The sequence below is a fragment of the Pagrus pagrus genome (genome assembly GCF_965226575.1).
Source record: "Pagrus pagrus genome assembly, contig: HAP1_SCAFFOLD_47, whole genome shotgun sequence".
Taxonomy (NCBI): Eukaryota; Metazoa; Chordata; class Actinopteri; order Spariformes; family Sparidae; genus Pagrus; species Pagrus pagrus.
Window position 1 is genome coordinate 230,001 of NW_028175416.1, and position 26,277 is coordinate 256,277.

The window sequence follows — 26,277 nt, forward strand, 5'->3', positions numbered from 1 at the left end:
GCAGCACTTGTCGTAAAACCAGCCCAGTGGCATTACATTTGCATATCCATCAGGGGACGGTACCCATCCAACAGTCTCTCAGAAGCATAACGCTCTCTAGCGGCACACACCGTCATGTGTCGGCGGAATATCAGCGGCATAACAGCGGCACACCACTCCGAGGAACGGTATAAGAGTCTGGGGATCGGTAAAAGCCGCTGAGCAGCAATCGACATAACTTTGGCCACCTCTCCGAGGAACGGCATAAGGCTAGGCATCGGTATAAGCCGCTGAGCAGCAATCTACATAACTTTGGCCACCTCTCCGAGGAACGGCATAGGACTCTAGGCATCGGTATAAGCCGCTTAGCAGCAATCGACATAAATTTGGCCACCTCTCCGAGGAACGGCATAAAGCTAGGCATAGGTATAAGCCGCTGAGCAGCAATAGACATAACTTTGGCCACCTCTCCGTGGAACGGCATAAGACTCTAGGCATCGGTATAAGCCGCTGAGCGGCAATCAACATACCTTTGGCCACTTTTCGATCTCGGCGTCACTCACATGTGATGTGCAAATTTTGTCAAACACAGCTGTCATTTCATGGCAGCACTACAGCCATGCATGAGCACCTGAAACGTAAGCACCCTGGAGCTGTGGTGGCATGTACGCCAGAAGGGTAAATTCACGAGTTGAACCGATAAAAGTTATTTGTCTTCGTTATCAGTGACTTACAGCCGTAGCCTATCTGTTTTGTAGTGGTTTGTAGCATATCGTCGCTGTCAAGCAGAAGCCTCCTATCTTCAATATATGGTATTAAATTTACGTGTCACTGTACAGTGGGTACTAGTTTCATTTGGAGGATTTCACGCATGAGTCACGGGAGAGTCACACAGATTTTTTTTTTGGAGGAGTAATTGTGTTTTCACCAGAAGCTGCAATGTGCCCAAACAACCGCCAGGTGGCATCTGTGAGCAGCAGGACGCCTCCATAAGACAGCAGCACGGGGCAGTGAGCACAAATGGGGAATGCAATATAATAATAATACAGCATGGGCGAGCGGTCTTAATAAGCTATAAATGCAGTGCATGCCCAAGCCCTTCAATAAAAATAATTGAAAATATTAATCTGGCAGTGTGTTCAATTATACAATACCTTAGTTCTACTGTTTTGGTCTTAAATCCGTGCCTAATCTGTCCCGTTTTGCTTGCGAAAAGCTGGAAAGCTTGTTCGCGCGTGCGCACTGTGACACAGAGTAGTACAGTTACTGCTAGAGGCTGTGTTTACTGTAGATGAGCATTTTGAATGGCAAAAAAGCTGTCAGTGAAGCAGCTTATCTGCCAACGCGCATGCGCAAAACTGACTTGTTTGAATTGTTCAGCGGGAAACTGTCAGTGGTTCATTTCATCGTGTAGCCCGGTCAAAATGAGTGAAAATATTAATTCTATTCAGTCTTTGCGTTCAGTGCCGTTTTCGCGGAGAACTTTTGAGGAAAAGAAAACTATAATTTCAAGTGGACGGCCTACTCCTGAAGTAAATATCACAAAAACTGGCCGACCCCCCCTCCCGTCAAACGATCCGGTCTGACAGTGACATATTGCCTGTTATTTCATGAAAACCATCTCGAAACACTCTGTCAAACAAGTGTCAGATCTGTCAATCTGCAGCGCTACTAGCCTAGTTCGCTCATTTTAAAAACACACCGGCAGCAGCGCCTACTGATCTGAGACGTGTCACGTGAGTTACTGTAAATGCTGTGTGGAAAACCAGCTGTGGTCTGTGATTGAGGTGCAGAAGGGTGAGTTTGGAGCTGACGAGAGGATCGCGCTGACGACCGTTTCATTACATTTTTCTCATTGAAAAACTATACAACTGGCATTTAGATTATGTTCTGCACAAAAAAATAAGTGAAATAATAACAATTCGGTTTTAGCAATCAACCGCTTATAGTGATCAAATGTACTCTGGACCAACGTGATCACTATAAGCGGTTTCCACTGTAGTAGTTAAAAACCATATTATATTTTTTATTAATAAATAAATACCCCCCTTACGGGCGCGCATGGTATTGACACTTCAGCATGACCACAGTAAAAGGTCACCGCTCGCCACTGTAATACAGTATAGTTTTTCAATGAGACAAATGTAACGACGGCAGCTACAGTATACGTCTCACTCTCTTTTTTCGGTCCTCAGTCTCATCAGCTCGAAACACACCCGTCTGTGTTTTTAAAATGAGCGAACTACTGTACAGTAGTGCCGCAGATTTCTCATTCCCCACCTTGTTTGATTGAGTGTGTTGCTGGATGATTTCTCATGAATGAACGGGCAATAGCCTGTGTCACTTTTTTTAATTTCAAGTCAAGCGGGGAGGGGGGGATCCTTGTACCTGGGTTACTGTTACCAAGGATACGGAAATAAAAGTAGCGAAGCTCCAGACAGAGTTGCGGTGATTGTATCCACTTTATGATAGGCTACTGTAGATTATGAAAACACATGAGTCTATCACAACAAGGATTGGATTATCCATACGAGAGGTAGACTGCCGGTTCTCATGGCCCGGACTCCTGCCAATAGTTTTTTTTTTTTTTTGGAGGGTGTGTGTGTGCCGAGCGGACCCCTTTAGAGAGACACGCGTCTGTATGGGACAGGCTTTTATTTAATTTAGAACAAACCTTATGCTCAGCAAAAATTTCTTAGGTCGCCGGATCTGAACCCGATCGAGTTAGTCTGGGCTTCAATGAAACGCTACATTCGCTGTGAGGCCAAACCCAAAAACAGAGATGAACTGATCTCCGCAATAGAGTCATTTTAGAAATATAAGCTCACCAAAGAGGCCTGCAACAAATACATAGATCACTTGGACAAAGTCATTGAACAGGTCATAGCATTAAAGGGAGGACCGACTGGCATGTGACTGCATGGCAGACGGCGAAAAATGCCCAGGGCCGAAGGATCTCCTGCTGAAAGACTGATGCGCACACTACGCAGATCTGAGGACACACTCTGCTTTAAATTACCTACTGTATATCATACTGCACTGTTCTGTATACCTGTCGTTTTTTTAAATAAAAATGTTTTATTTGAAGCACGTAGGCTACCATGTATATATCTTATATTTTTGGGAAGTCTGAATTCCAGTCACTATACATCTTATGAACGTGATGTAAAGTAATAACTTTATTTTTTTATATATATTTTTTTTAAATGCAGCCTCTAAAACTAGAATGAAAAATATTTTCCTATGTTCCACCTTCTCGGCTCTATTGAAAGTAATGAGCTTAATAGACATATTAGCGCCTCCATTTATCTCTGACCAATAGGTGTGCTTGTAATAATTGCTGTGACGACAGCTGGACACAATGTAACACATTAGCATCCTCCATTTATCTCTGACTGTTGGAGCCATTTTGTATATTACACATAAGGTGATAAATAATTTAGATTTGTTGGATTTATTCTGATTTTGTATATTTGAGGTTATAAGAGTGCCTATTAGTTAATAACAACTGCGCTCTTCTTATTGGCTGAGATGTGCGTAACGTGATGCGTGCGTACTTTGGTTCAGTGATGATTATGGAGGCGAGGAGAGCACACTAGTTTTTGACCGTGCTAATGATTATTGCCTGATTTTGGATTGCTACACAGTTTTATTTTTTGTTGTAACTTGAATAAAGGTTTCAATAAACCCACGTGAGAAAGAAGAACTGTGGAGTTTTTGTGGCCTAAGACACGCGTCAACTACATGCTCACGCTCCATAATTTTAGTGTGTGTTTAAAAAGTAAAAAGAGATGGAGTCACACTTACACTGACCAAGGGGTGTGTTTGTGGATACTTCACTCAAGTACATTGTCAGACAAAAGTCCTGCCCCCCACAGTACTTCACACAGCTGTTTGCTTTGAACAGAAAAACCGGTTCCTACAGTAGCTCTCCTCACACTTTTCAGTTCATAAGTGAAGAAATTTCGTCGTGTTTCATGTAATAAATTTCACATGTAAGGGGAGCTGAACATACAGCCTCCATTCAGAACTCCAAGACACATGTGCCAGATGCACAGAGGCATGCGTAAAACACAGATTGAGACCACTTCATGATGTTTAGTTATTTTTTTTAGTTCATTTTCGTTTCTTTTGGATTTTTGTGCGTATTACTGAGCTGTTTTGGTCCATGTTTGTAAGCCTTTTTTCCCCTGGATTATATTTTCTAAAGTTGCAACAATATAGTAATATAATATATATTGTTTTCGTTTCATTTCGTTAAGTATAAATCAATCAATCCATTTTCTTTGAAACTATGAGATTGTAGAGCACCTAAAAACCAAAGCACCAGTTCACTGTAGCGATTTTCATACACACACCCAGTCTCGCTTTCAATAAAACACACTCGCATTCTATTACAATCGGTGAAATATATGAAAACACAATTTAAAAAATGACAGTTGTTGCTCTAGTTTTTTGTTTGGGTAAGCTTCATATTTAAAAGCGCAATGTTCAGCTGTCAGAAATTAAAAGCAGCCTCCTCTTGTTATATTTGCAGCAACACTGTTGCTTCAGGCTGTGATCAGCTTTTTTGTATCGCTCATAGCCTACTTTCCATTAAAACAACCTGCTGCTCTTGGCTGAAATCAGCCCGTTGTGGCTCCATTCTACGATTAAAGCAGTATCAACAAAGTCACTGTTAACAAAATTAACATCTAATCTGTCCCTTCAAATTGTGTGTTTGGAGCAGCTGCAGACAGATGTGCATTAATGCTCCGCTCGTGAGTCCAGCTGCATCGGGTCCACGCTGCTGGCACGACCGAAGAAGCTTAGAAGCTAGCGCTCTGGGCCTGTCCTGGCCCAGCCCTAACTATAAGCTCTTATCGAAGAGGAAGGTCTTAAGTCTATTCTTAAAGGTAGAGAGGGTGTCCGCCTCCCGGACCAAAACAGGAAGATGGTTCCACAGAAGAGGAGCTTGATAACTGAAGGCTCTGGCTCCCATTCTACTTTTGGAGACTTTAAGAACTACAAGTAATCCTGCGTTCTGGGAGCGTAATGCTCTAGTTTGGTGATAGGGTAGTATGAGCTCCTGGAGATATGATGGTGCCTGACCATTAACAGCTTTGTAAGTGAGGAGAAGGATTTTAAACTCTATTCTTGATTTTACAGGGAGCCAGTGCAGAGAGGCCAATACAGGAGTAATATGATCTCTTTTCTTAGTTCCTGTCAGTACACGTGCTGCAGCATTCTGGACCAGCTGGAGACTCTTTAGAGACTTGTTAGGGCAGCCTGATAATAGAGAATTACAATAGTCCAGCCTGGACGTAACAAATGCATGGACTAGCTTTTCTGCGTCTTTTTGAGACAGGATGGGCCTGATTTTTGCAATGTTACATAGATGAAAAAATGCAGACCTTGAAATTTGTTTTATGTGGGAGTTGAAGGACATATCTTGATCAAAGATAACTCCCAGATTCCTGACGGTGGTGCTGGAGGCCAAGTTAATGCCATCCAAACTCGCTATATCATTAGATAATGCATCTCTAAGGTGTTTAGGACCAAGTACTATAACTTCGGTTTTATCTGAGTTTAACAGCAGAAAATTGCAGGTCATCCAGGTCTTAATGTCCTTGAGACATGCATGGAGGTTAGTAAGCTGATTAGTTTCATTTGGCTTTATTGATAGGTATAACTGTGTATCATCTGCATAACAATGAAAGTTTATGGAGTGTTTCCGAATTATATTTCCTAGAGGGAGCATATATGAGGTGAATAGTATGGGTCCAAGCACGGAGCCTTGAGGAACACCATGACTAACCTTGGTATACAGGGATGACTCATCATTAACATGTACAAACTGAAATTGATCCGATAAATAGGACATAAACCAGTTTAATGCGGGTCCTTTAATGCCAATTAAGTGTTCCAGTCTCTGTAGTAGAATGTGATGATCAATGGTATCAAATGCAGCACTAAGATCTAGTAAGACCAGGACAGAGACAAGTCCTTCGTCAGAAGCGATGAGGAGGTCATTTGTAACTTTCACCAGTGCCGTCTCTGTGCTATGATGTGCTCTAAAACCTGATTGAAAATCCTCATATAAACTATTTTTATGAAGAAAGTCACATAGCTGGTTGGCGACCGCTTTCTCAAGGATCTTGGAGAGGAAAGGGAGGTTGGATATAGGTCTATAGTTGGCTAAAGCTTCTGGGTCAAGATTAGGCTTTTTAAGGAGCGGTCTAATTACAGCTAGTTTAAAGGATTGTGGTACGTATCCTGTTAATAGAGACAGGTTGATCATTTCTAGTAGAGATGTGCTAATTAAAGGTAAGGTTTCTTTCAGCAACCTAGTTGGGATGGGGTCTAGGAGACAAGTTGTTGGTCTAGATGAAGAAACCATCGAAGTTAGTTGGTGGAGGTCGATGGGAGAGAAGCAGTCTAAATATAAGTCAGAATTTACAACTGTTTCTGAGGTTCCTGTGTTTAAAGATACAATAGTGCCAGTTGAGGGCAAGCGATGATGGATTTTGTCTCTAATAGTTAAAATTTTATCATTAAAGAAGCTCATGAAGTCATTACTACTGAGCGTTGTAGGAATACATGGTTCAGTAGAGCTGTGACTTTCTGTCAGCCTGGCTACAGTGCTGAAAAGAAACCTGGTGTTGTTTTTGTTTTCCTCTATTAATGACGAGTAATAGCTTGCTCTGGCATTGCGGAGGGCCTTCCTATATATTTTAAGGCTATCTTTCCAGGCTAAGCGGGATTCTTCCAAGTTGGTGGAACGCCATTTCCTTTCAAATTTCCGTGATGTTTGCTTCAATTTGCGGGTATCCCAGTTATACCAGGGTGCTAACCTCCTGTGCTTTATAGGTTTCCTTTTCAGGGGGGCAATAGAGTCCAGTGTTGTTCGCAATGAGCCTGCAGTGCTATCAACAAGATGATCGATTTGTGAGGAACTGAGGTTAGCGGAGGAGTCCTCTATTATATTAAGACATGGCATTGAATTTAGTGCCAGCGGTATAATTTCCTTAAATTTAGCTACAGCACTATCAGATAGACATCTAGTGAAAGAGTTTTTGCCTAATGGTGTGTAGTCCAGTAATAGAACTTCAAAAGTTATTAAGTGATGGTCTGATAAAAGAGGATTCTGTGGAGAAACTGTTAGATTTTCAATCTCGATACCATAAGCTAGAACAAGGTCAAGAGTGTGGTCAAAACAGTGAGTTGGTTTATGTACACACTGAGAGAAGCCAATGGAGTCTAATAATGAGATAAATGCAGTACTAAGGCTATCATTAACGACATCCACATGAATATTAAAATCACCTACAATAATTACTTTATCTGATTTGAGGACTAGACTTGATAAAAACTCAGAGAATTCAGATAAAAACTCTGAGTAAGGACCAGGTGCTCGATACACTACAACAAATAGAACTGGCTGTAAAGTTTTCCACGTTGGATGTGAAAGACTCAGAACAAGGCTTTCAATTGAGTTATAATTTAATTTAGGTTTAGGAATGATTGACAGACTTAAGTCATAAATAGCTGCAACATCACCTCCTCGGCCGGAGCCTCGAGGAATGTGAGTATTAATATGACTGGGTGGAGTGGATTCATTCAGGCTGACATATTCTTCAGGATGCAGCCAAGTTTCAGTAAGACAGAATAAATCAATATTACAGTCTGAAATTAAGTCATTTACTAGTACAGCTTTCGATGACAGGGATCTGATATTTAGGAGTCCGCATTTAATTATCTTGTCTTGTTTTGAGATTGCAGAGTTGCTGTTAATTTTTATTAGATTTTCATGCACAACTCCTCTTCTGTGGACTTTTGATTTGATTAATTTAATTAATTTTGGTGGTCGGGGGGCAGACACAGTCTCAATGGAGTTTTGGGTGTGCAACTGATCTAATGGAAGCTCAGAGAAGCGTGTAAGACTGCAGCTCTGCCTCCTGGTCTCAACTCTGGGTTGTCAGGCTGGTTGTTGGCTAATGAAATGGGTTAAATTTCTAGAGATGAGAGCCGCTCCGTCCAAAGTGGGATGGATGCCGTCTCTCCTAATGAGACCAGGTTTTCCCCAGAAAGTCCGCCAATTATCAACAAAGCCCACATCGTTTGCTGGACACCACCTTGACAGCCAGCGGTTGAATGATGACATGCGGCTGAACATGTCATCACTGGTTAGGTTTGGCAGGGGCCCGGAGAAAACTACGGAGTCCGACATTGTTTTGGCATAGTTACACACCGACTCAACATTAATCTATCTTATAGACGTCCTTAAATCAACTAAGAGCAAGATTGCCCTGACAGCTGATGCCTGGACCAGTATTGCCACAGAGGCATATTTTGGCATCACTTGTCACTTTAAGTGATGACTGGGAACTCACTAGCTTCTGCCTCACCACCATGCCACTGGAAGAACGACACACTGGAGTTAACATTGCTGCATGGATTGAGTATGCCATGGCAAGGTTTGAGGTCCCTGCTAGCAAGATTGTGGCTGTTGTCCATGACAATGGCTCCAATGTTGACACAGTGCTGGCTGCAAACATTTTGAAAGAAAAGCATGGGTGGAATTCAGTCCGCTGTGCAGGCCACACTTGGCCACAATAGGTGATCGGTCATGCTCTGAAACATCCTCAGATCACTAAAACACTAGGAGCAGCGAGGTGTCTTGTAGAGCACTTCAAAAGAAGTGAACTAGCCTCAAGCAAGCTGAAGACCAAATAGAAACAAATGGGAATCCCAGAGAAGAAATTTATCCAAGATGTCTCTACTAGGTGGAATAGCACCTTTTACATGGTGACTCGTCTGCTAGAACAGAGATGGCCGCTGACTGCAACATTGTCTAACCCAAACAGTAACACAGAAAGGGAAACAGCATCTCGACCTGAAACCAGACCAGTGGGCCTTGCTTGAGGAACTGGCAAAAGCTCTTCAGGCCTTTGAAAGTGCCACTGTCTACCTGAGTGGTGAAACCTATGCTACCGCCTCTGCCCTGCCTCCTCTGGTCAGAGGGCTTCAGAAGTCCACTCAGACCACCTATGATACAGCTTCTGTTTCTGGCATTCCAGGCAGCTGCTTCACAGGAGACAACTGCACGCTGGTCCAGAGAAGTCACTGTCAAAGATGACAACACAAACACACAGATCATTGCAGCTGCACTGGACCCGCGTTTTCAGAAACTGAACACTGAACCTGGTGTCAGAAATTTCAAAGTAAAGTCCAATCTCTTGCCTTACAGTCCATGCAAGAAGAAACTGCAAAGAGGCAGTGTGCCAGTGAGAATGAGGAAGCCATTACATGTGCTAAGAGAACTTCAAATGGGTCTCTTGATTCACTGTTTGGATGTGACTCCTCAACAGATACTGACAGTGAGACTGCTGAACAGGATGCTCACAACCAAGCTATCACCAACGAGGCAAGATTTATGTGTTTAAATAAGAACAGTTCTTATTAATTAACATTTAACATCAACTGTAACATGCCATACTTTTTCACAAGCCTAATTTTCATCTGTTGTCCCATTGCAGGTACTGATGTACTTTAATCCCCTATCTTGGTGGAAGTCAAATGAAGCAAAATATCCAAGTCTTGCATCATTAGCCTGGTCATTCTTGTGCATTCCTGCCACTTCTACTCCTTCTGAGCGACTGTTCTCAGCTGCTGGGAACATAACCTCCAAGAAGAGAGCCAGCCTCACACCTGAGTATGTTGATATGCTCACATTCCTGCATTGCAATTTGAAGAATTTGTGAATTATACAGTCATTTGTACTGGATTTTTTTTATTTTATTTACATTTACTAGTTTTATTTGAAATTTTGGACTTGGCAGCAATATTTCAAAAAGGTATAGTTATAGTATAGTAAAGTTATTTGTACATTATGTTTTTGTTATCACAACTTGCACTTTAATGTATTATTTTGTTAATTTATGTTTCATTAAAATAACAATTTAAAAATGCAGTTGTTTCAAAATATTATGTTTTCAAATACATGTTTCATGGGTTTTTAATTTGCTCTGAGAATATGAGGTAATAATAATAATAATAATTGTGACTAATCGAAAAAATAATCGTTAGATTAGTCGACAACCAAAATAATCGTTAGTTGCAGCCCTAGTGTTGGCCTTGTATGGCTATTTCCTGGGTTAAAATCCCAGGTGGCGTTGTTGACGACACACACTACACATACACACGCTCACACAAACACACACTCACACCCGCTCTCGCCACAGTGGCATTAGCATTAGCATCTAGCTGCTCAGGTGATGGCTGGGGCCTGTCGCAGCCTGTTTTAGAAGCATCATTTCTCCCTCGGCCTGCCATCATAGAGTGTCCGCAAGTAAAAAAATAAGTTTACCTATAGTAAAAGGCTGCAGTATTAAGGCTTAAAGCTGGCAGAAAAAATACAAAAGTGTAATATAAAAGTGTAAAAAAAAAAAATATCATTCCAGCGGAGCCTCTGTGAAACGTGTCTTACATCTTCCTCGTTCCACCAGGGGTCCCCCCCACTGTTGAAATTTGACCGCCGCTGCTAAGGAGAGGAGAGGAGGAGAGGGGAGAGTGCATAGAGGGCTGTGTTTTACCTCAGACATTTATTCTATTAATTATTTTGCATTATGGACGTTTCTGAAGGGGCTATGCCCATAATGAGTCTTAGTGTGATCAGCACTCTACAGAAAATATCAGTTGAACAGGCGGTGCTTCAATCTGGTCCAGGACACATGTGCTTACACAGTGCTAAAAGAATGTGGTCACGTGTGGCCAAGACCACCACTGACTGCGGTCTGAGTCATCAAATCCTAAGGCATTCACACCTGTACTTGGAGCTGTCCACTTATGAACAGGCGCTCACAACAAATAATACCAGGCCTGACCAGCTTGTTTGTTTTAGTGCTGCATCACTAGACTAACAAGAAGCTTCTTTCCACAGGCTGTGAGACTCGATTCATCCTCAGCACTCCACCATGAAAAATAGTTTCCATTTTATGACTAATCTAACCAGATAACAGAAATTCTGACCCGATGACCGGCATTAAGAATGATTACAATAACGTAAAGGTAGGATTTTGTAATATTTTGTTTAGGACAGCAACCGATGGTTATTTTCATGCTGGTTGTTTTCTCCATTAATCCTTTGATCGGTAAAAATATTGAGAACTGTGGTCACAGTAAGCCAGAGGCCCAAGTGACACCTTCACAATGTCCAGTCCAAACCTGAACATTATAAATACATTGAAATGATTTAAAGGAAACGCAGCAAATGTCATACCAGCTGTAAAGCGGCAACCACATGATTTTACTGGAAAAATAACTGAAACCACTATCAAAATTGTTATCAATTAATTTTCTGTCAATCAACTGATTAATCAAATATAAGCAATATATGTAAAAACTGATGAATACTTGAATTTATAACATTCCACTACTATTATCATACTGCATTGCTACATACCATCCTTGCCATTGATCATTACTACTGTTATCACTAGTAATCACATTTCCATGTGCATTTCATCATTATTGCTGTAATACATCTTTGTGTACTTTCACTCCTGTCAACCATCGCTTATAATTGAATACATTGTGATCTCGTTGATCTGCTCTGTACATGCGACATCTATTGCACGTCTGTCCGTCCTGGGAGAGGGATCCCTCCTCTGTGGCTCTCCCTGAGGTTTCTTCCGCATTTTTTCCCTGTTAAAAGGGCCTTTTTTGGGGCAAGTTTTTCCTCACTCGAATCGAGGGTCGAAGGACAGAGGGTGTCGTCTCTGTACAGATTGTAAAGCCCTCTGAGGCAAACTGTGATTTGTGAATTTGGGCTATACAAATAAAATTTGATTTGATTTGATTTGATTTATAACAAACCATATTGTATAAGCCCTTCATTTTTGTGCAAAAAAATAATAATTTCCAGTGTAACTGGTAATAACTATAGCTGTCAGATAAATGTAGTGGAGAAAAAAGTGCAATATTTGCTTCTAAGATGTAGTAAAGTGGAACTTTAAAAGTAATATGAAAAGAAAAGGCTAAATTTAAGTACAAGTATCTCAAATTTGTAATTAAATACATTACTTGACTAAATGTACTAGGGTGCCACCAGACTGAGGCGTGCGTTTTTTAAATTTATTTTACACACCCAGATCTACTTATGTTACTCCAAATAAATGAAAATGTTTCAAAATTCACTTTTGGAAGAAGGTTTCCTGGCACCGACTCCAGATGCTCCATCCTCTGCTGATGGTTGTTTGCGTCTCTTGTGTGTTGGTGGGATGTTATCCCCCTCATCAGCTGCAATAGTTTACTCTGCTGATGCTTCTATGAAATACAAAATATTCAGTCAGACATGTGAGAATGACCACAATTACGGCTGGATGGTACAGCAAAAAACTATCCACAGGCAGGTTTAAGGTGGGTCACAGAGGTGGTTCTTTATTCCTCCACCTCAGCAAACAGCATAACACATCAGTACCACCTCCCCCAGGTTGTTAAAACGGCCCCCATTTATAGGGTGTCACAGCTAATGACCCTGGAAGATTCCATCCACAGGGATCCACTGCCTATCAACATGTTTAACCCACCATTTTTATTCCTATATTTACACCACCTTATCAGTAACAAATACACACCCTCATTTGCCTCCCCTAACAACAAAAATACACATCCCACTTTGTCTTTTTTCCTGGGGGAAGCCTTTTGCCTGCACACCCTGAAGACAAACACTGGTGAGTAAACAATACACTTGACTTCTTCACTGCATGCACTTATTGAGCAACACAATACACATTCTTAGCTTAGCTCCTTGTTGAAGCAATTAACACATTTAATATGCACCTTTAACCCTCTGTCCCGCTGCTCTAGGTGGAGCTGCGTGGCCCACACATCACCCACCTGTAAAACCAAGACCCGACCAAGGACAATAAACGTTCAATAAATACGATAAACATATCCATACAAATGTGCAAAAAACAGTGTTAAAATGTATTGTGCAAATCTCCAATAAAGTGCTGTTGCTCCTCTGCATATGTAGTCACACTCAGTCCATAGTGCGTGGTGCCATGTGTGCAAAGCCTGGTGACGATGTGCTCTTCGTCACATTTCCTCCTCCCTCTCCCCAAAGAGAACAGTACCTCATTCCTCTGACATTCTGGACAGACAGTCCGCCACCACATTTGACTTCCCTGACCTGTAGTGCACCGTGAAGTCATAGGGCTGCAGGGCCAGGTACCACCTTAGCGATGCGCATGTTGGCATCCCTCATGCGATAAAGCCACTGCAAAGACCGATGATCAGTTTCCAGAAAGAAGTGCCGCCCCAGCAGATAATATCTGAGGGTGTCGATGGCCCACTTCATCGCCAAGCACTCCTTTTCCACTGTAGAGTACCTTTGTCTCTCTGTCCAGCAGCTTCCAACTCTCCTTCCACCACCACCTCCTCTCCTTCCACCTCCTGCAGAAACACTGCTCCCAGGCCCACTCCAAAAGTGTCCGTCTGAATGAATGAATGAATGAATGAATGAATGAATGAATCTTTTATTGTCATTATACTGGGTGTACAATGAAACTTTGTTAGACTATTCTCGGTAAAAGACAACAATTAGTTAGACAATATAAAACATATATTAAAAAAAATTAAAAAACATAAAAGGCACACATGGAGATCAACAAAACAAGACAAGAGCAGCAGTATATATAAAATAAAATGTCTGTGCAGCAGAAAGGTATCAGTGCAGCTTCAAATAATGATAATAATAATAATAATAATAATAATAATAAGTGATAGCAGCAGCATGTATAACATGCGTGTGTATAACAGTGACTGTTATGATAGAAGTGGGATGATGTAGGCAACAGCTCTGGGGTAGAAGCTGTTTCTTAGTCTGTTTGTTTTGGTTCTGATTGTCCTGAACCTTCTGCCAGATGGTAACAGCTCAAACATGGAGTGACCGGGTGTGGGGTGTCTCTAAGGATGCTGAGGGCTTTCTTGTTGAGCCTTTTTGTGTAAATGGTGTCCAGTTCGGGGAGCTTCAACCTGATGACGCGCTGAGCCGCCTTCACCACACGATAGAGACTGTAGCGTTCTGCGGCTGTACAGCTGGCGTACCACACTGTGGCGCTGGTGGTCAGGATGGACTCGATGGTGCTTCTGTAGAAGTTGAGGAGTAGTTTGGCCCGCTTCAGTTTCCTCAGGAAAAAGAGTCTCTGTTGAGCTTTATTGACCAGCTGCATGGTGTTGTTCGTCCATGCCAGCTGGTTCGACAGTGTGACTCCCAGAAACTTCAGCTTTTCTACATCCTCCACCGTCTCCCCATTTATGTGGAGGGGTGCGTACGGTTCCACCTTAGTCCTACAGAAGTCAACGATCATCTCCTTGGTTTTAGAGGTGTTGAGGATGAGGTCGTTTGCTCCGCACCACTGTATGAGATGATCCACCTCATGCCTTGTAAGCTGTCTCATCCTCCTCTGAGATCAAGCCAACTACAGTCGTGTCATCGGCAAACTTAATGACAGTGTCTGAGGGGTAGATGGGGGTGCAGTCATGTGTGAATAGTGTGAAGAGCATTGGGCTCAGCACACAGCCCTGAGGGGTTCCAGTCCTGAGAGTGAGGGTGGAGGAGATGTTTTTGCCCACTGATGAGCAGGATGAAAGGCTTCTCAATGTCAGGACTGTGGAGGACTGGGTGAATGCAGATGGCTTCCTTGAGGTCCCTGAAGACTCTGTCACACTCATCAGTCCATTGAATCTTGTTTGGAGCAGAGGCTTTGGTTAGATCATTCAACACAACAGCTTTATCTGCAAAATGAGGCACAAACTTATAATACCAACCCAGCAGACCAAGGAATCCCCTCAGTCTCTTTCTGGTGGTGGGAACAGGAAAGGATTGGATGGCCTCCACTCTCCCCAGCTGTGGTTTAATCTGTCCAAATCCAATGACGTAACCCAAGTATTCCATTTCTCTTTGGGCAACAGCACACTTGTGAGGGTTAATGGTGAGGCCAGCTGCCTCCATTTTCTGCAGCACCTGTTGCAGGTGCACCATATGCTCCTCCCATGATTGGCTGAAAATAACTACATCATCCAAATATGCAGCCACACAGTCAGATAAATCCCTCAAAACATGGTCCATTAGTCTTTAAAACGTGGCTGGCGCCCCCTGGAGACCAAATGGCATGACCTTAAACTGATACATACCAAATGGTGTTCTGAAAGCTGTCATCCCCTTGGCATCTGGTGCTAAGGCAACCTGCCAGTAGCCCTTGCTGAGGTCCAGTGTGGTGATGTACCGAAAGTTGCACACTGTATTCAGGTATCTGAAATCAATACAAAATCTGAGAGTACCATCTTTCTTTGGGACCAATACAATGGGCCTGCCACTCACTGTTATTCCCAGCTCTAACATCAGCCTAATTTCCTTTTGCAGCAGAGGAATCAACCGCTCAGGAATCCTGTAGCTTTTCTACTGCACTGGGGCATCTCCCTTCAGCCGAATCCTGTGCCGCACCAGTCAGGTGAAAGCTGGTGTCTCCCTGAAGAGTTCTGGGTCAAGCAGGGGCTTCGCCTCTGCTTGTTGGGTGAGAGACAGATGTGACAGGTCCACTTCTGGGCCCTCTGCTGTTGTGGTGGTAGTTGGGAAGAACTTGTCAACAGTATCCTCCTCCTGCACCGCACGGACCAAATGCTGCTGGTGCACAGGCTCTGAACGCACCTGGACCTCCTTAAGCAGGTTAACATGAAAAGTCTGGTATCTTTTAAACCTGTTCGGCATAAAAAGTTCATGTGTGACCTTACCCGCACGTTTGCTGATTTCATATGGTCCATGCCACTTAGTCAGCAACTTGCTTTCACTGGTTGGCAACAACAACAACAACAACAGTACTTTTTGGCCTGGATGAAAGACCCGCTCTCTGGCCTTTTGATCATACCACACCTTCTGGTTTTGTTGAGCCGACTCCATGTGTTCATGTACAAGCGCCATCATCTTCTCCAGTCTCTCCCTCATTTTTACCACATATGCCACCACATTTTCTCCTTCTGGCTTCGAACTCTCCCAGTAATCTTTCAGCAGGTCCAGCGGTCTTCTCACCTGGCGCCCATACAACAGTTCAAACGGAGAGAAGCCCGTAGATGCTTATGGGACCTCTCTGTACGCAAACAGCAGGTATGGCAGCCAGCAGTCCCAATCCGAACCTGTGTGAGACACAAACTTGCGCAGCATGTTTTTCAGTGTCTGGTTATAGCGCTCCATCAGCCCATCCGTCCCACAGTCTGTTAAAATCTCCTTGGGTATGCCTACTCTAGAAAAAAGTTGTAAAAGGCAATCTGCTACTTGTCTAGCTTTGAAAGACCTGAGAGGGAAGGCTTCAGGGTGCCGTGTGGCATAGTCGCACATGACCAAAATGTAAAGGTGGCCTGAGGAACTTTTCTCAAATGGGCCTACAATGTCCATGCCTATCCTCTCAAAAGGTGTATCAATGATGGGCAAAGACTGTAATTGGGTACGTGTAACTCCTTTAGCAGAGGTTAGTTGGCAGGTTTCACAGGAAGCACAGCACTGAGAGACTTGAGTGTTCATCCCTGGCCAAACAAAGCAGCTTCCAATCCTGTTCAGAGTTTTCTGGAAAGCCAGGTGACCTGCCCATAGAATAGAATGCCCCATCTCCATAACTCTCTGTCTGAACTGTTGTGGCAGTGCTAAAGTCTCAGTTTTTCCCCTTTTCTGATAGAGAAGACCCTCCTTCACCATGTAGGTGTCATCATCTAAACAGCTTGGGTTATTTTGTTGAACACCCTCCACATCTGTCACCTTTTCAAACTACTGCTTCAGTGTCACATCTTGTTTTTGCAGTGAGCTCAGATCTGGGGGAAACTCAAAATCAAGCAGTTCTGGTGGTTAAGGAGAGCTTTGTGCTCCTTGTCTAAGTGAACCCTTTAGCTTCTCCCGTCTTCTCTGTGCTTGTGACTTGTGAGGTTTAACTGGCCCTGCTTCCCAGTCTACCCCAAAGAAAGGCAGCTCTCTGAGGACTCCCTCTGCACTCTGGTGGTGACACAGGCAATGTGACTGAATCACTCAATGGCTCACTGAAATCGGCTACTGAACTCTGATCCTCCTCACTGCTCGCGTCAGGTTTGCATATTGGCGGGGTCATAAGGTCATAGAGTGTGGGTACATCATCGCCTAGAGCAGCCATTTCTTAACCTCGGGGTCCTGACCCCAATTGGGGTCGCGAGATGATTTCTGGGGGTCGCCAAATCATTTTGGAAAAATATAAATGCGCAAAATAATGAGCGTCCAACCGGATGTTACAAGGACGACGAGCGGTTGGTCTCAAACAGGCATTTTATTACTCAAAACCAGTTGCATGTCTGCCCTTCTCATTCACACATACAGACACGGCTCTCTCTCTACCCCGCCTCTCACCATGGGGGGAAATAAAAACAAAGAAAAAGAGAGAGAAAAAAGGCGCGTTGTTGTTTTAGCCACAGCTGCAGCAAGTTTGCTAGCTGGAAAAATGGAGCGATGGCTTAAAAGAAAAAGTGTTCCAGCACAAGACAGTCAGCAGCAGCAGCAGGGGTCCCAAGATCAGCCACCAGAACCACCACCTGAGAAACGTATGGCACTGAGAGCTTGAAGCCAGCAAAACTAAAAAGACATTTAGAGACAAAACACAGCAGCTTAACTTATAAGCCAATTGATTTTTTTCAGCGCAGGGAGCAAGAACTAAAAAGGCAAAAAACAGTGGTGAGTGAATATTCTACAGTCCCTGCTAAGGCCCTGGCAGCTTCATATGAGGTCGCATATCTGGTGGCTCAATCGAAAAAGGCTCACACGATTGCGGAGAGTCTCATCCGTCCCGCAGCTGTAGCAATCACAAGAGCAATGCATGGGGAGAAAATATCTAACACTCTTTAACCATTCCCATGTCAAATGACACCGTGGGGCGCCGCATTCAGGACATAGCAAATGACATTAAAGAGCAACTCATTGACAGAGTGAGGAAGAGCAAATTGATGAATGCACAGATGTGTCAGGAGATGCGCAGCTGCTGGCCTTTGTGAGGTACAGCTACGAGGACATGTTGTTTTGCTCATCAATGGAGGGAACATGCACTGGACGGGACATTTTCAACAAGCTCAACAGTAACATACAAAAAGAGAGACTGAGATGGGAGAGCTGTGTCTCTGTGTGCACAGATGGAGCTGGAGCTATGCAGGGGGCAAGAAAAGGTTTGAGGGCCTGCGTGTTAGAGGTAGCCCCCATGTGAAATTTCTGCACTGTATGATCCACAGGGAAGCACTTGCTGGCAGGTGTCCTCCAAACATCAGTTAAGATTGTCAATTTCATTAAATCACGGCCACTGCAAAGCAGACTCTTTGCCACACTTTGTCATGAAATGGGATCAGACCACGAAGCACTCCTCTTTCACACAGAGGTCAGGTGGCTTTCTCACAGCAAAGTTTTAACGAGGCTCTTTGAACTGCGTGAGGAGGTCCGCATATTTTTATCAGACTGTAGTTCTCCCCTTGCTGACTATCTGACTGACCCAAAGTGGGTCACGAGCCTCGCATATTTAGCCAGCATTTTTGACAAACTAAACAGCTTAAACTTGTCCCTACAAGGCCCAAACACAAATGTCCTTATTCTCTCTGAAAAGGTCATGGCATTTAAGAGAAAGCTGAAGTGGTGGGCTGTGCAAGTGTTGAAATGTTCCCTGAGCTTGATGACTTTATGGAGAGTTACGACATAACCATTCAAACTATGAAAGGAATTATTGCCTCTCACCTCAGAAGCCTGCTTGAAAGTTTCAATAAGTACTTCCCAAATGATGACACGCCGGAAAAGTACGACTGGATACGCCAGCCTTTCACCAGCTCCACCGCACATCACCTGCCATCAGAGCTGCAGGACGCCCTGCTAGATCTCTCCTCTGACCGCACGTTACAGACTGCTATCTCGGCATGCGCACTGGAAGAGTCCTGGTTGTCAAGTAGCAACAAAGTACGCAGCACTGTCAAAAGCTGCAACCGATGTACTATTTCCATTTGCATCCACATATCTGTGTGAAAAGACCTTTTCTGCACTGACAACAAAAAACAGATGAAAATACTGAAAAACAAATACAGATCACGACTCCTCAGAGTTGAGAGTGATCTTCGCGTGGCCGTGTCTAACATAAAGCCAAGAATGCAGCTGCTCTGTTCAAACAAGAGGCAAACAAAAGGCCCAGCCATCACATTACATAGTGGTTGCAGCTATTTGGCTTTGTGAAGAAAAAAAAAGAAGACAACGTTTATAGAGTTAGGAGTTTGTTTTAACAAAACTTGTTAAGTTGTTGTTATGACACAATGTTATGACGTTCTTTTTCATGTTTAAGCTCTCAGCAACATAGATGTTTAAAATGAAACATGGGCAGTTTTTCTCCCCAGTGTGTTTTGTTAAGGCTTCCTAATTAGCATGTGCTGGTTATCATTTTATTTCATTAAAAAGAAAAAAAGTTTGCGTTAATTGTTTACATTTTAACCGGCTCAACTACCAGCAATATGATGGGATGTAGCGACCATCGTCGGTCTGTAACTCACGTGAAAAGTCAGACTCTTGATGCTGCTTTATCTTTTTCAAAATATTCAAAAGTGTTTCAAAATAAAATGATAAAGAAACTAATAGCTGAAGTGTGATCATAAGTGCTTGTCTGATTTGTAAATTCGACGTAGCCTACGGTGTATTGATTGTGTGTGTGTGGGTGGGGGGGGGGGGGGGGGGTCAAATCAAATCAAATTTTATTTGTATAGCCCAAATTCACAAATCACAGTTTGCCTCAGAGGGCTTTACAATCTGTACAGAGATGACACCCTCTGTCCTTCGACCCTCGATTCGAGTGAGGAAAAACTTGCCCCAAAAAAAGGCCCTTTTAACAGGGAAAAAAAAATGCGGAAGAAACCTCAGGGAGAGCCACAGAGGAGGGATCCCTCTCCCAGGACGGACAGACGTGCAATAGATGTCGCATGTACAGAGCAGATCAACGAGATCACAATGTATTCAACTGCGGACAGCAGTGCATATTGAATTGGGGGTCGCGACTTAAAAAGGTTGAGAACCACTGGCCTGGAGTGTATGGCAATGTTGGAGCTAATGCCACAGGCAACATTAAAGTCTGCCCCCCCCCACAGTCAGATAAACTTCAGCTGTAGGATAAACATGCTCATCTCCATGAATACAGCTTATCCGTGATCTGTCTTTACTCCATTTATCTCTGGGGACCAAACCGGACAAAACTACAGTCTGAAAACCTGCAGAGTCAAGTAATGCTATTTCACGCTTTCAATTGATCAGAACTGGGGCTGCATGGCCTGCGTCCCTCACTGTACCCACTGTAGCTGGCCTTGGAGCAGAACAAAGGAAAGATGGTTTAGTGTGGCTCAAAGCTGGGCAAAATGGTTTTCTATGCCCTAAACCATTACAGTGGTAACACCTGACATCGACTTTTAGCATAGCTTGTGGCCTGGGGAGTAAACTGCCCATCACTTGAAAACCATCTACCTCTTGACTTGACCAAGCCCCTGTTTACCCCCAGAGGACTTACTTGAATGGACCTGGTGGTTCTCCCAGCCAAAGGTGGCAGCTCAGCTTCCTTTTCTGGCTGATGTGACGACGCCGGCCAGGCGTGCAGCTTCCTCTGCTGTCTTGGGGTCATGCTCTCTGATCCAGATCTCCAGCTCTGCATGGACCATCCTCAGGAACTGTTCAAGAATAATAGTGTCAACTAGTTCTTTAACTGTTGATTTCTCTGGCTTAACCCATTTGCAAAAAAGGTCTTTTAGATGCACATACAGCTCTCTTGGAGCTTCACCAGGCTCAAACTTGAGGGACTGGAATCTTCTGCAGTAAGTATCAGGTGTAATTTAATATTTTGCTAGAATTGCTGCTTTAACTTTGAATAGAATAGAATAGTCTTTATTGTCATTGTCGAGGCAATGACATTTTGTTGGAGTAGCCTTCCAGCTGCCTTGTACATATAAATAAATATAAAAATATAAAAGAAAACAATCAATATATACACAATAGTTCACAATAACAATAATTAAAATGTGTGCAAAGAAGTCCAAGCCTTAAAGGGACCAGTAGTGCAGTGTGTGTGTGTAAGTGTGTGTTGATGGGGGGGGGGAGGATCAGTGTGGGAGGGGGGTGGAGTTCAGTAGTGTAACAGCTCTGTGGTAAAAGGCGTTTTTTAGTCTTGTTGTGGGGGCGCTCAGTGTTCTGTAGCGCCTTCCTGAGGGCAGCGGGGCAAAGAAGCAGTGACCAGGGTGTGTGCTGTCTCTGGTAATTCTCTTAGCCTTCCGGATGCAGCGGGTCTGGAAGATGTCCTCTTGTCTGGGGAGCTTTTTCATATCTTTCAGATTCTTTCATGTCCATCAGAACACAAGCACTGCGGGCTTTGCCGGTGAGCAGAGGGACCAGACGCACAGCCCATCCATCTTTAGGCCAGTGACAAACCTGGGCCATTCTCTCAAATGTTGTTAAGAAATGCTCAATGTCATCATCTGGACATAATGGCAGTAGCTTGAGTTCCCCCTGTCTGACAACCCAACTTGCCTGGCTCATCATTTCATCTGGGTCATCAAAATCACCATAATTTTCGTCATTTATTTGTGGGCGCTGACTCTCATCCATAGTGTCCGGCTCTGTTCTTTGTTCTTCTCTCCTCATGTTAACTTGTTGCTGCATTTGGGAGACTTGATACTGCATGCGTCTCCATCGCTGTTCTTGAAGTGAGGACTCTTTCTCTCTTTGCTGGTCTCTCTCCGTTTGTGCTCGCATGAGTGATTTCACCATACCTGCTAATTCATCCAGCTTGTCTTCTGTTTTAGCATCCGTCATGGTGTCTGGAGCACCTGCTCCGCAGGGCCCCTCATCTGGTTCTTCTTGGCCATTTTTCTTCCCCTGCCTTGGCATCCTTTGCTGTAACGTGGGCCCCAGCTTCTGACACCACTTGTGAGAATGACCACAATTACGGCTGGATGGTGCAGCAAAAAATTATCCACAGGCAGGTTTAAGGTGGGTCACAGAGGTGGTTCTTTATTCCTCCATCTCAGCAAACAGCATAAACACATCAGTACGACAGCTGGTATCACAGCTAATGACCCTGGAAGATTCCATCCACAGGGATCCACTGCCTATCAACATGTTTAATCCACCATTTTTATTCCTATATTTACACTACCTAATCAGTAACCTATATACACACCCTCATTTGCCTCCCCTAACAAAAAAAATACACATCCCACTTCATATTACATTTACTAAAATACAATACACACATCCACTACCCCCACACCAATTTACACTTGGTTACCCTTTTACTGGGGGAAGCCTTTTGACTGCACACCCTGAAGACAAGACTGGTGAGTACACAACACACTTGACTTCTTCACTGCATGCACTTATTGAGCAACACAATACACATTCTTAGCTTAGCTCCTTGTTGAAGCAATTAACACAATTATTATGCACTGTTAACCCTCTGTCCCTCTGCTCTAGGTGGAGCTGCGTGGCACACACAGCACCCACCTGCAATACCAAGACCCGACCAAGGACAATAAACGTTCAATAAATACGATAAACATATCCATACAAATGTGCAAAAAATAGTGTTAAAATGTATTGTGCAAATCTCCAATAAAGTGCTGGTGCTCCTCTTAAAGTGTCTGTGCAATTATTAAACTGTAGTCCAAAGTGCGTGGTGCCATGTGTGCAAAGCAAGGTGACGATGTCCTCTTCGTCACAAGACAATACTTCAATTGTGCTGTAACAATGCGGACCATAAAAAAAAAATTGTGTCAAAACATTTCAGTGCTATAAAAGATTCAAGTTTTAAAATTCTGTATTTGCATTCATCATTTGCAAATGCATTTGAATGTTGTAGAACTGATTTACAATCAACTTCTTCACTGTCACTGAATTACATCCAGTATTTACCTGAAAAAAGGCTCAATTAACCAATCTTTTAAACACTGTTTAATCTATTGAAGCTCACAGGGACTCAAGCTCTTATTTAGTCTGACGTGTTAATGTTGCTTACAAAAGGCATGTACATGCTGCACTGACTTTGGTTTATTACCGCAATCAATTTCGCCACCATATCAGACTGGGCAAGACTGGCCTGTAAATGTATATAAGTAAAGCTTACAGAGCTTTTTATGATTAAAAAGCACTATAACATTTGAATTTCTCAACTAATTTCAATGAGCCATTTTTATATTCAATGGTTTAATACTATTTTTTTACTACTCTCAAAACCAGTTGAGAAATTACAATGCTATAGCACTTTTCACCCAGAAAAACCACAGTTCCCTTGTTTATTTGTATTCGTGTACAGGCGAGTCTTTGCCAGGTCAAATATGGCGGCGACGTTGAGGTACAATCCAGCAGCCAATGCAGTGTCTATATTTCTATATTTTTGGTTGAAGTGGTGGGCGTAGTATTCTGATCTTTTACTTTACCTATACTTAAAGTAAAATAAATAATATCACACTTACAAGGAAATATCTTTCACTGCAAATGTTACTGAAGAATTTAAGCAGAATTGGGATAATGTAATTCAAATATTTTCAGTAAAAGTAATGGTTGCAGTAAACTATACCAGGTTGTGACTGTTTTATTCTACCTGATCATCAACAATGCCTCTGCACCCCCAAACTCAGGGTTGAAAAGATGGAAGGAATCTTTTGTTTATTTTCAAACGCTTTTCATCTACTGATCTTGTGTAAAAATTCACCTTTGCAAGAAGGTCTTACAGCACCATCTCCAGAATATGCGCCATCCTCTGCTGATGGTTGTTTGCGTCTCTTGCGTGTTAGTGGGATGTTATCCCCCTCATTACCTGCAACATTATTTTCTGCTGAAATACATAATTTAGTCAGACATGTTCTTCAGTTGTGCTGTAACAGTGCTGACCATAAAGTGTCAAAACACTTCAGTGCCATAAAAGATTAAAGTTTTAAAATTCTATATTTGTGTTAATTTGCAAATGTATTTGAACGTTGTGAGGAAATGTACCATAAAAGACGTCATCTTGAATATGAGACAAAAATAAATGGTACAACAACCTACTTAAAAACTAAATAAAAAATACCATCAATAGAAGGTGAATGGTTTCCTTCCTCTCTGCACCCATCTTTATCAACACTACCCAGAACTTTGTCTGCAGGAGACATACCAAGCTTATAAATCTGGTCAAACAAAAAGAATGGTAGACAAAGGAAAATGGAAATCAAACATACTATTTGGATCAATTGTGTTTTCATTCAAATTCTTGTCATGGAACTCGACCAATCTTTCCTGCTCAAGTGCCATAAAAACTTTGCTGATCTTCGCGAGTTGCAGCGTCTTCTCAGCGAGTCGATAGAACTCACGATGTAGTCTGATGTCGTGGAAAGTTGGCCAGTTGGTCCATCTCCATGTCTGTCTTGTTCAGGACTGTTGAAAGGGTCGCAGAATGCTTTCACAGTTTGGTTGATGTCAATGCCTTGGGACACTTTGCACCACACGCATTTGCAAAGCCACGAATGCAGTCTGAACCATGGAAGTGTGACATAGCTGCAGGTCTCGCAAACATGTAACAATTGTCTTTAAGAACCCCTCAAGCCTCTCAAGGATGTCTAATGCACAGAGCATTTTTTAAGTCAGAAGAATTGGAACTGGTCTGCCTCGCTTTCCTCTGATGATAATCGTTGAGAAATGTCTGCAGAGCTTTTTTCCACCTCAGACAGTGCCCAGTTCAAATCCTCATGGGGCTCAGATGTGTCCCTTGACAAAAATGCATCCTTCCCTGCATCTGTTGAATAGCAGGGTTTGTTTTAAACAGACCTTTGCCAGATCTATCCAGGCCTTTGTAGAAGGACGTTCGGACAGCGCACCACTGCATTCACCTTGGAAGTCATTTAGAAACCGGTGCGTTTTTTGAATTTCTTCAGTAAAAGGGAATTAGAGTTGGTGCATTCCACTTGGCTTCAACAATGTTCCTCAGTGCTGTTGCAGAAACCATTGCATTCCACTTTTCACTGTGCACTTGCTGGAATTCTGTGGCATGCTTCACAAGTTCCTGATCATTGGATATTAGCGCCTGAGCTTTGATGAGCTTACTGACTTTTACCAGAGAGTTTCCAAGTTTAGTTGCAAGTAACGGAATGGCAAAAGTGTTTGTGCTGCTCTCATAGCCACATGTCACTTTGACAGCTCTGACCAACTCTAGGTATAATTAATAAAATCCTCCATCTTTGTTATTGTAAATTGTGTAATGTAAATATGTAAATTTCCTGGCATTAGCCAGCAGTCGTCCCAGTTCACACATTTTTTCTCGAGTGCACTGTTGATTTTTTGCTGTCATCCCACCTTTATTGAGCATGTGCTCTCCAAACTCAGTAATTACGCGGTCATTTTTTTGTAATTTCTTTGACAGGACTGGGATTCATAGCACTGACAACTTCCCACAAGTGCCTGTTCATATGCAAAAGCACAAGACCTGTGTATGTACACAGAGCCTGAACACGGTTCTTTCCGGGCTTTGGTTTGATTGACCCAGGCTTGAGTTTACAAATTTGCACATGTCGCCACAGAACCTCTCTTGTAAAGAGTCCTTGGCAGTACGCACAGCTCATGATATCAGTTGCCTGCACTTCTTTTGGTGGCTGTTTCAATGGGACAAGTTGTCCCTTCCCCGACTCCATGACAGCAGCATTATGAACATAGTTGCCTCTGTGACGAATATATTCTAGCTGTTGTTTTCTCTCTTTGGATCCCTTTGGAAAGCTAAGAGCTCTTGACACATCCATTTTATCTTGGTGTGCACTTTCAAGATGCCTTGCAATTTTGGCATATGGCTTACTGCAATGGACACAGAAGTGTCTCTTATTGTAGACTCTTTTGCCATTTTTTTTTGGAAAGCACCAACAACTACGCTGCCATTGGGGTCCTGACTTGAGCAGGGTTCTTCTTCAATAGTGGTGACAGATGCGATGTAGTTGATGTCCAAGTCAGGTGTTGTGCCGTCACATATGGTGGGACTCTCCATACCGCAGTCATCCAGTACAACATAAAGAAAGTATTTTCTTTGTTTGGGATCATGGCTTTCATCACTGTCTTAAGGGGGGGGGGTGGATACGGTACGGCACAGTGTCGCTGCACACAGTCTGTCAATCCGTGAGAGCGCGCGCACACACACACACACACAGCCTTATGGTACATGTATGTATAATGTGTGATGTGGTTAACACGGTTAAGTCCACTTCTGTGTGGCCCTATGAGCCTATCATGCC

The 26,277-nt window shown here is 43.0% G+C and overlaps 1 protein-coding gene and 1 long non-coding RNA gene across 5 annotated transcripts in view; both read right to left on the minus strand.

Moving 5' to 3' along the window:
- LOC311253811 overlaps nt 1-26,277 on the minus strand; it is a 41,710-nt gene that overhangs the window by 3,540 nt on the left and 11,893 nt on the right. Inside the window, exons 4-7 of one of the 4 annotated variants that reach the window (XR_014621928.1) lie at nt 23,739-23,858; nt 20,547-20,703; nt 12,802-13,458; nt 12,157-12,285 (exon numbers count right to left, since the gene is read on the minus strand). This is a non-coding gene — a long non-coding RNA (uncharacterized lncRNA). Of the gene's footprint in view, nt 1-7,884; nt 9,085-12,156; nt 12,286-12,801; nt 13,459-20,546; nt 20,704-23,738; nt 23,862-26,277 lie in introns of those variants that run through there. The other 3 variants (XR_014621929.1, XR_014621930.1, XR_014621927.1) reach the window with 3 other exon arrangements.
- On the minus strand, nt 13,701-15,664 carry LOC311253810 (uncharacterized protein). The gene is made up of 2 exons (XM_084384279.1): nt 14,794-15,664; nt 13,701-14,710 (listed from the first exon to the last, which is right to left on the minus strand). Exon 2 carries the CDS (start codon nt 14,421-14,423, stop codon nt 13,842-13,844), a length of 582 nt encoding a protein of 193 aa, XP_084240405.1. The 5' UTR covers nt 14,424-14,710; nt 14,794-15,664; the 3' UTR covers nt 13,701-13,841.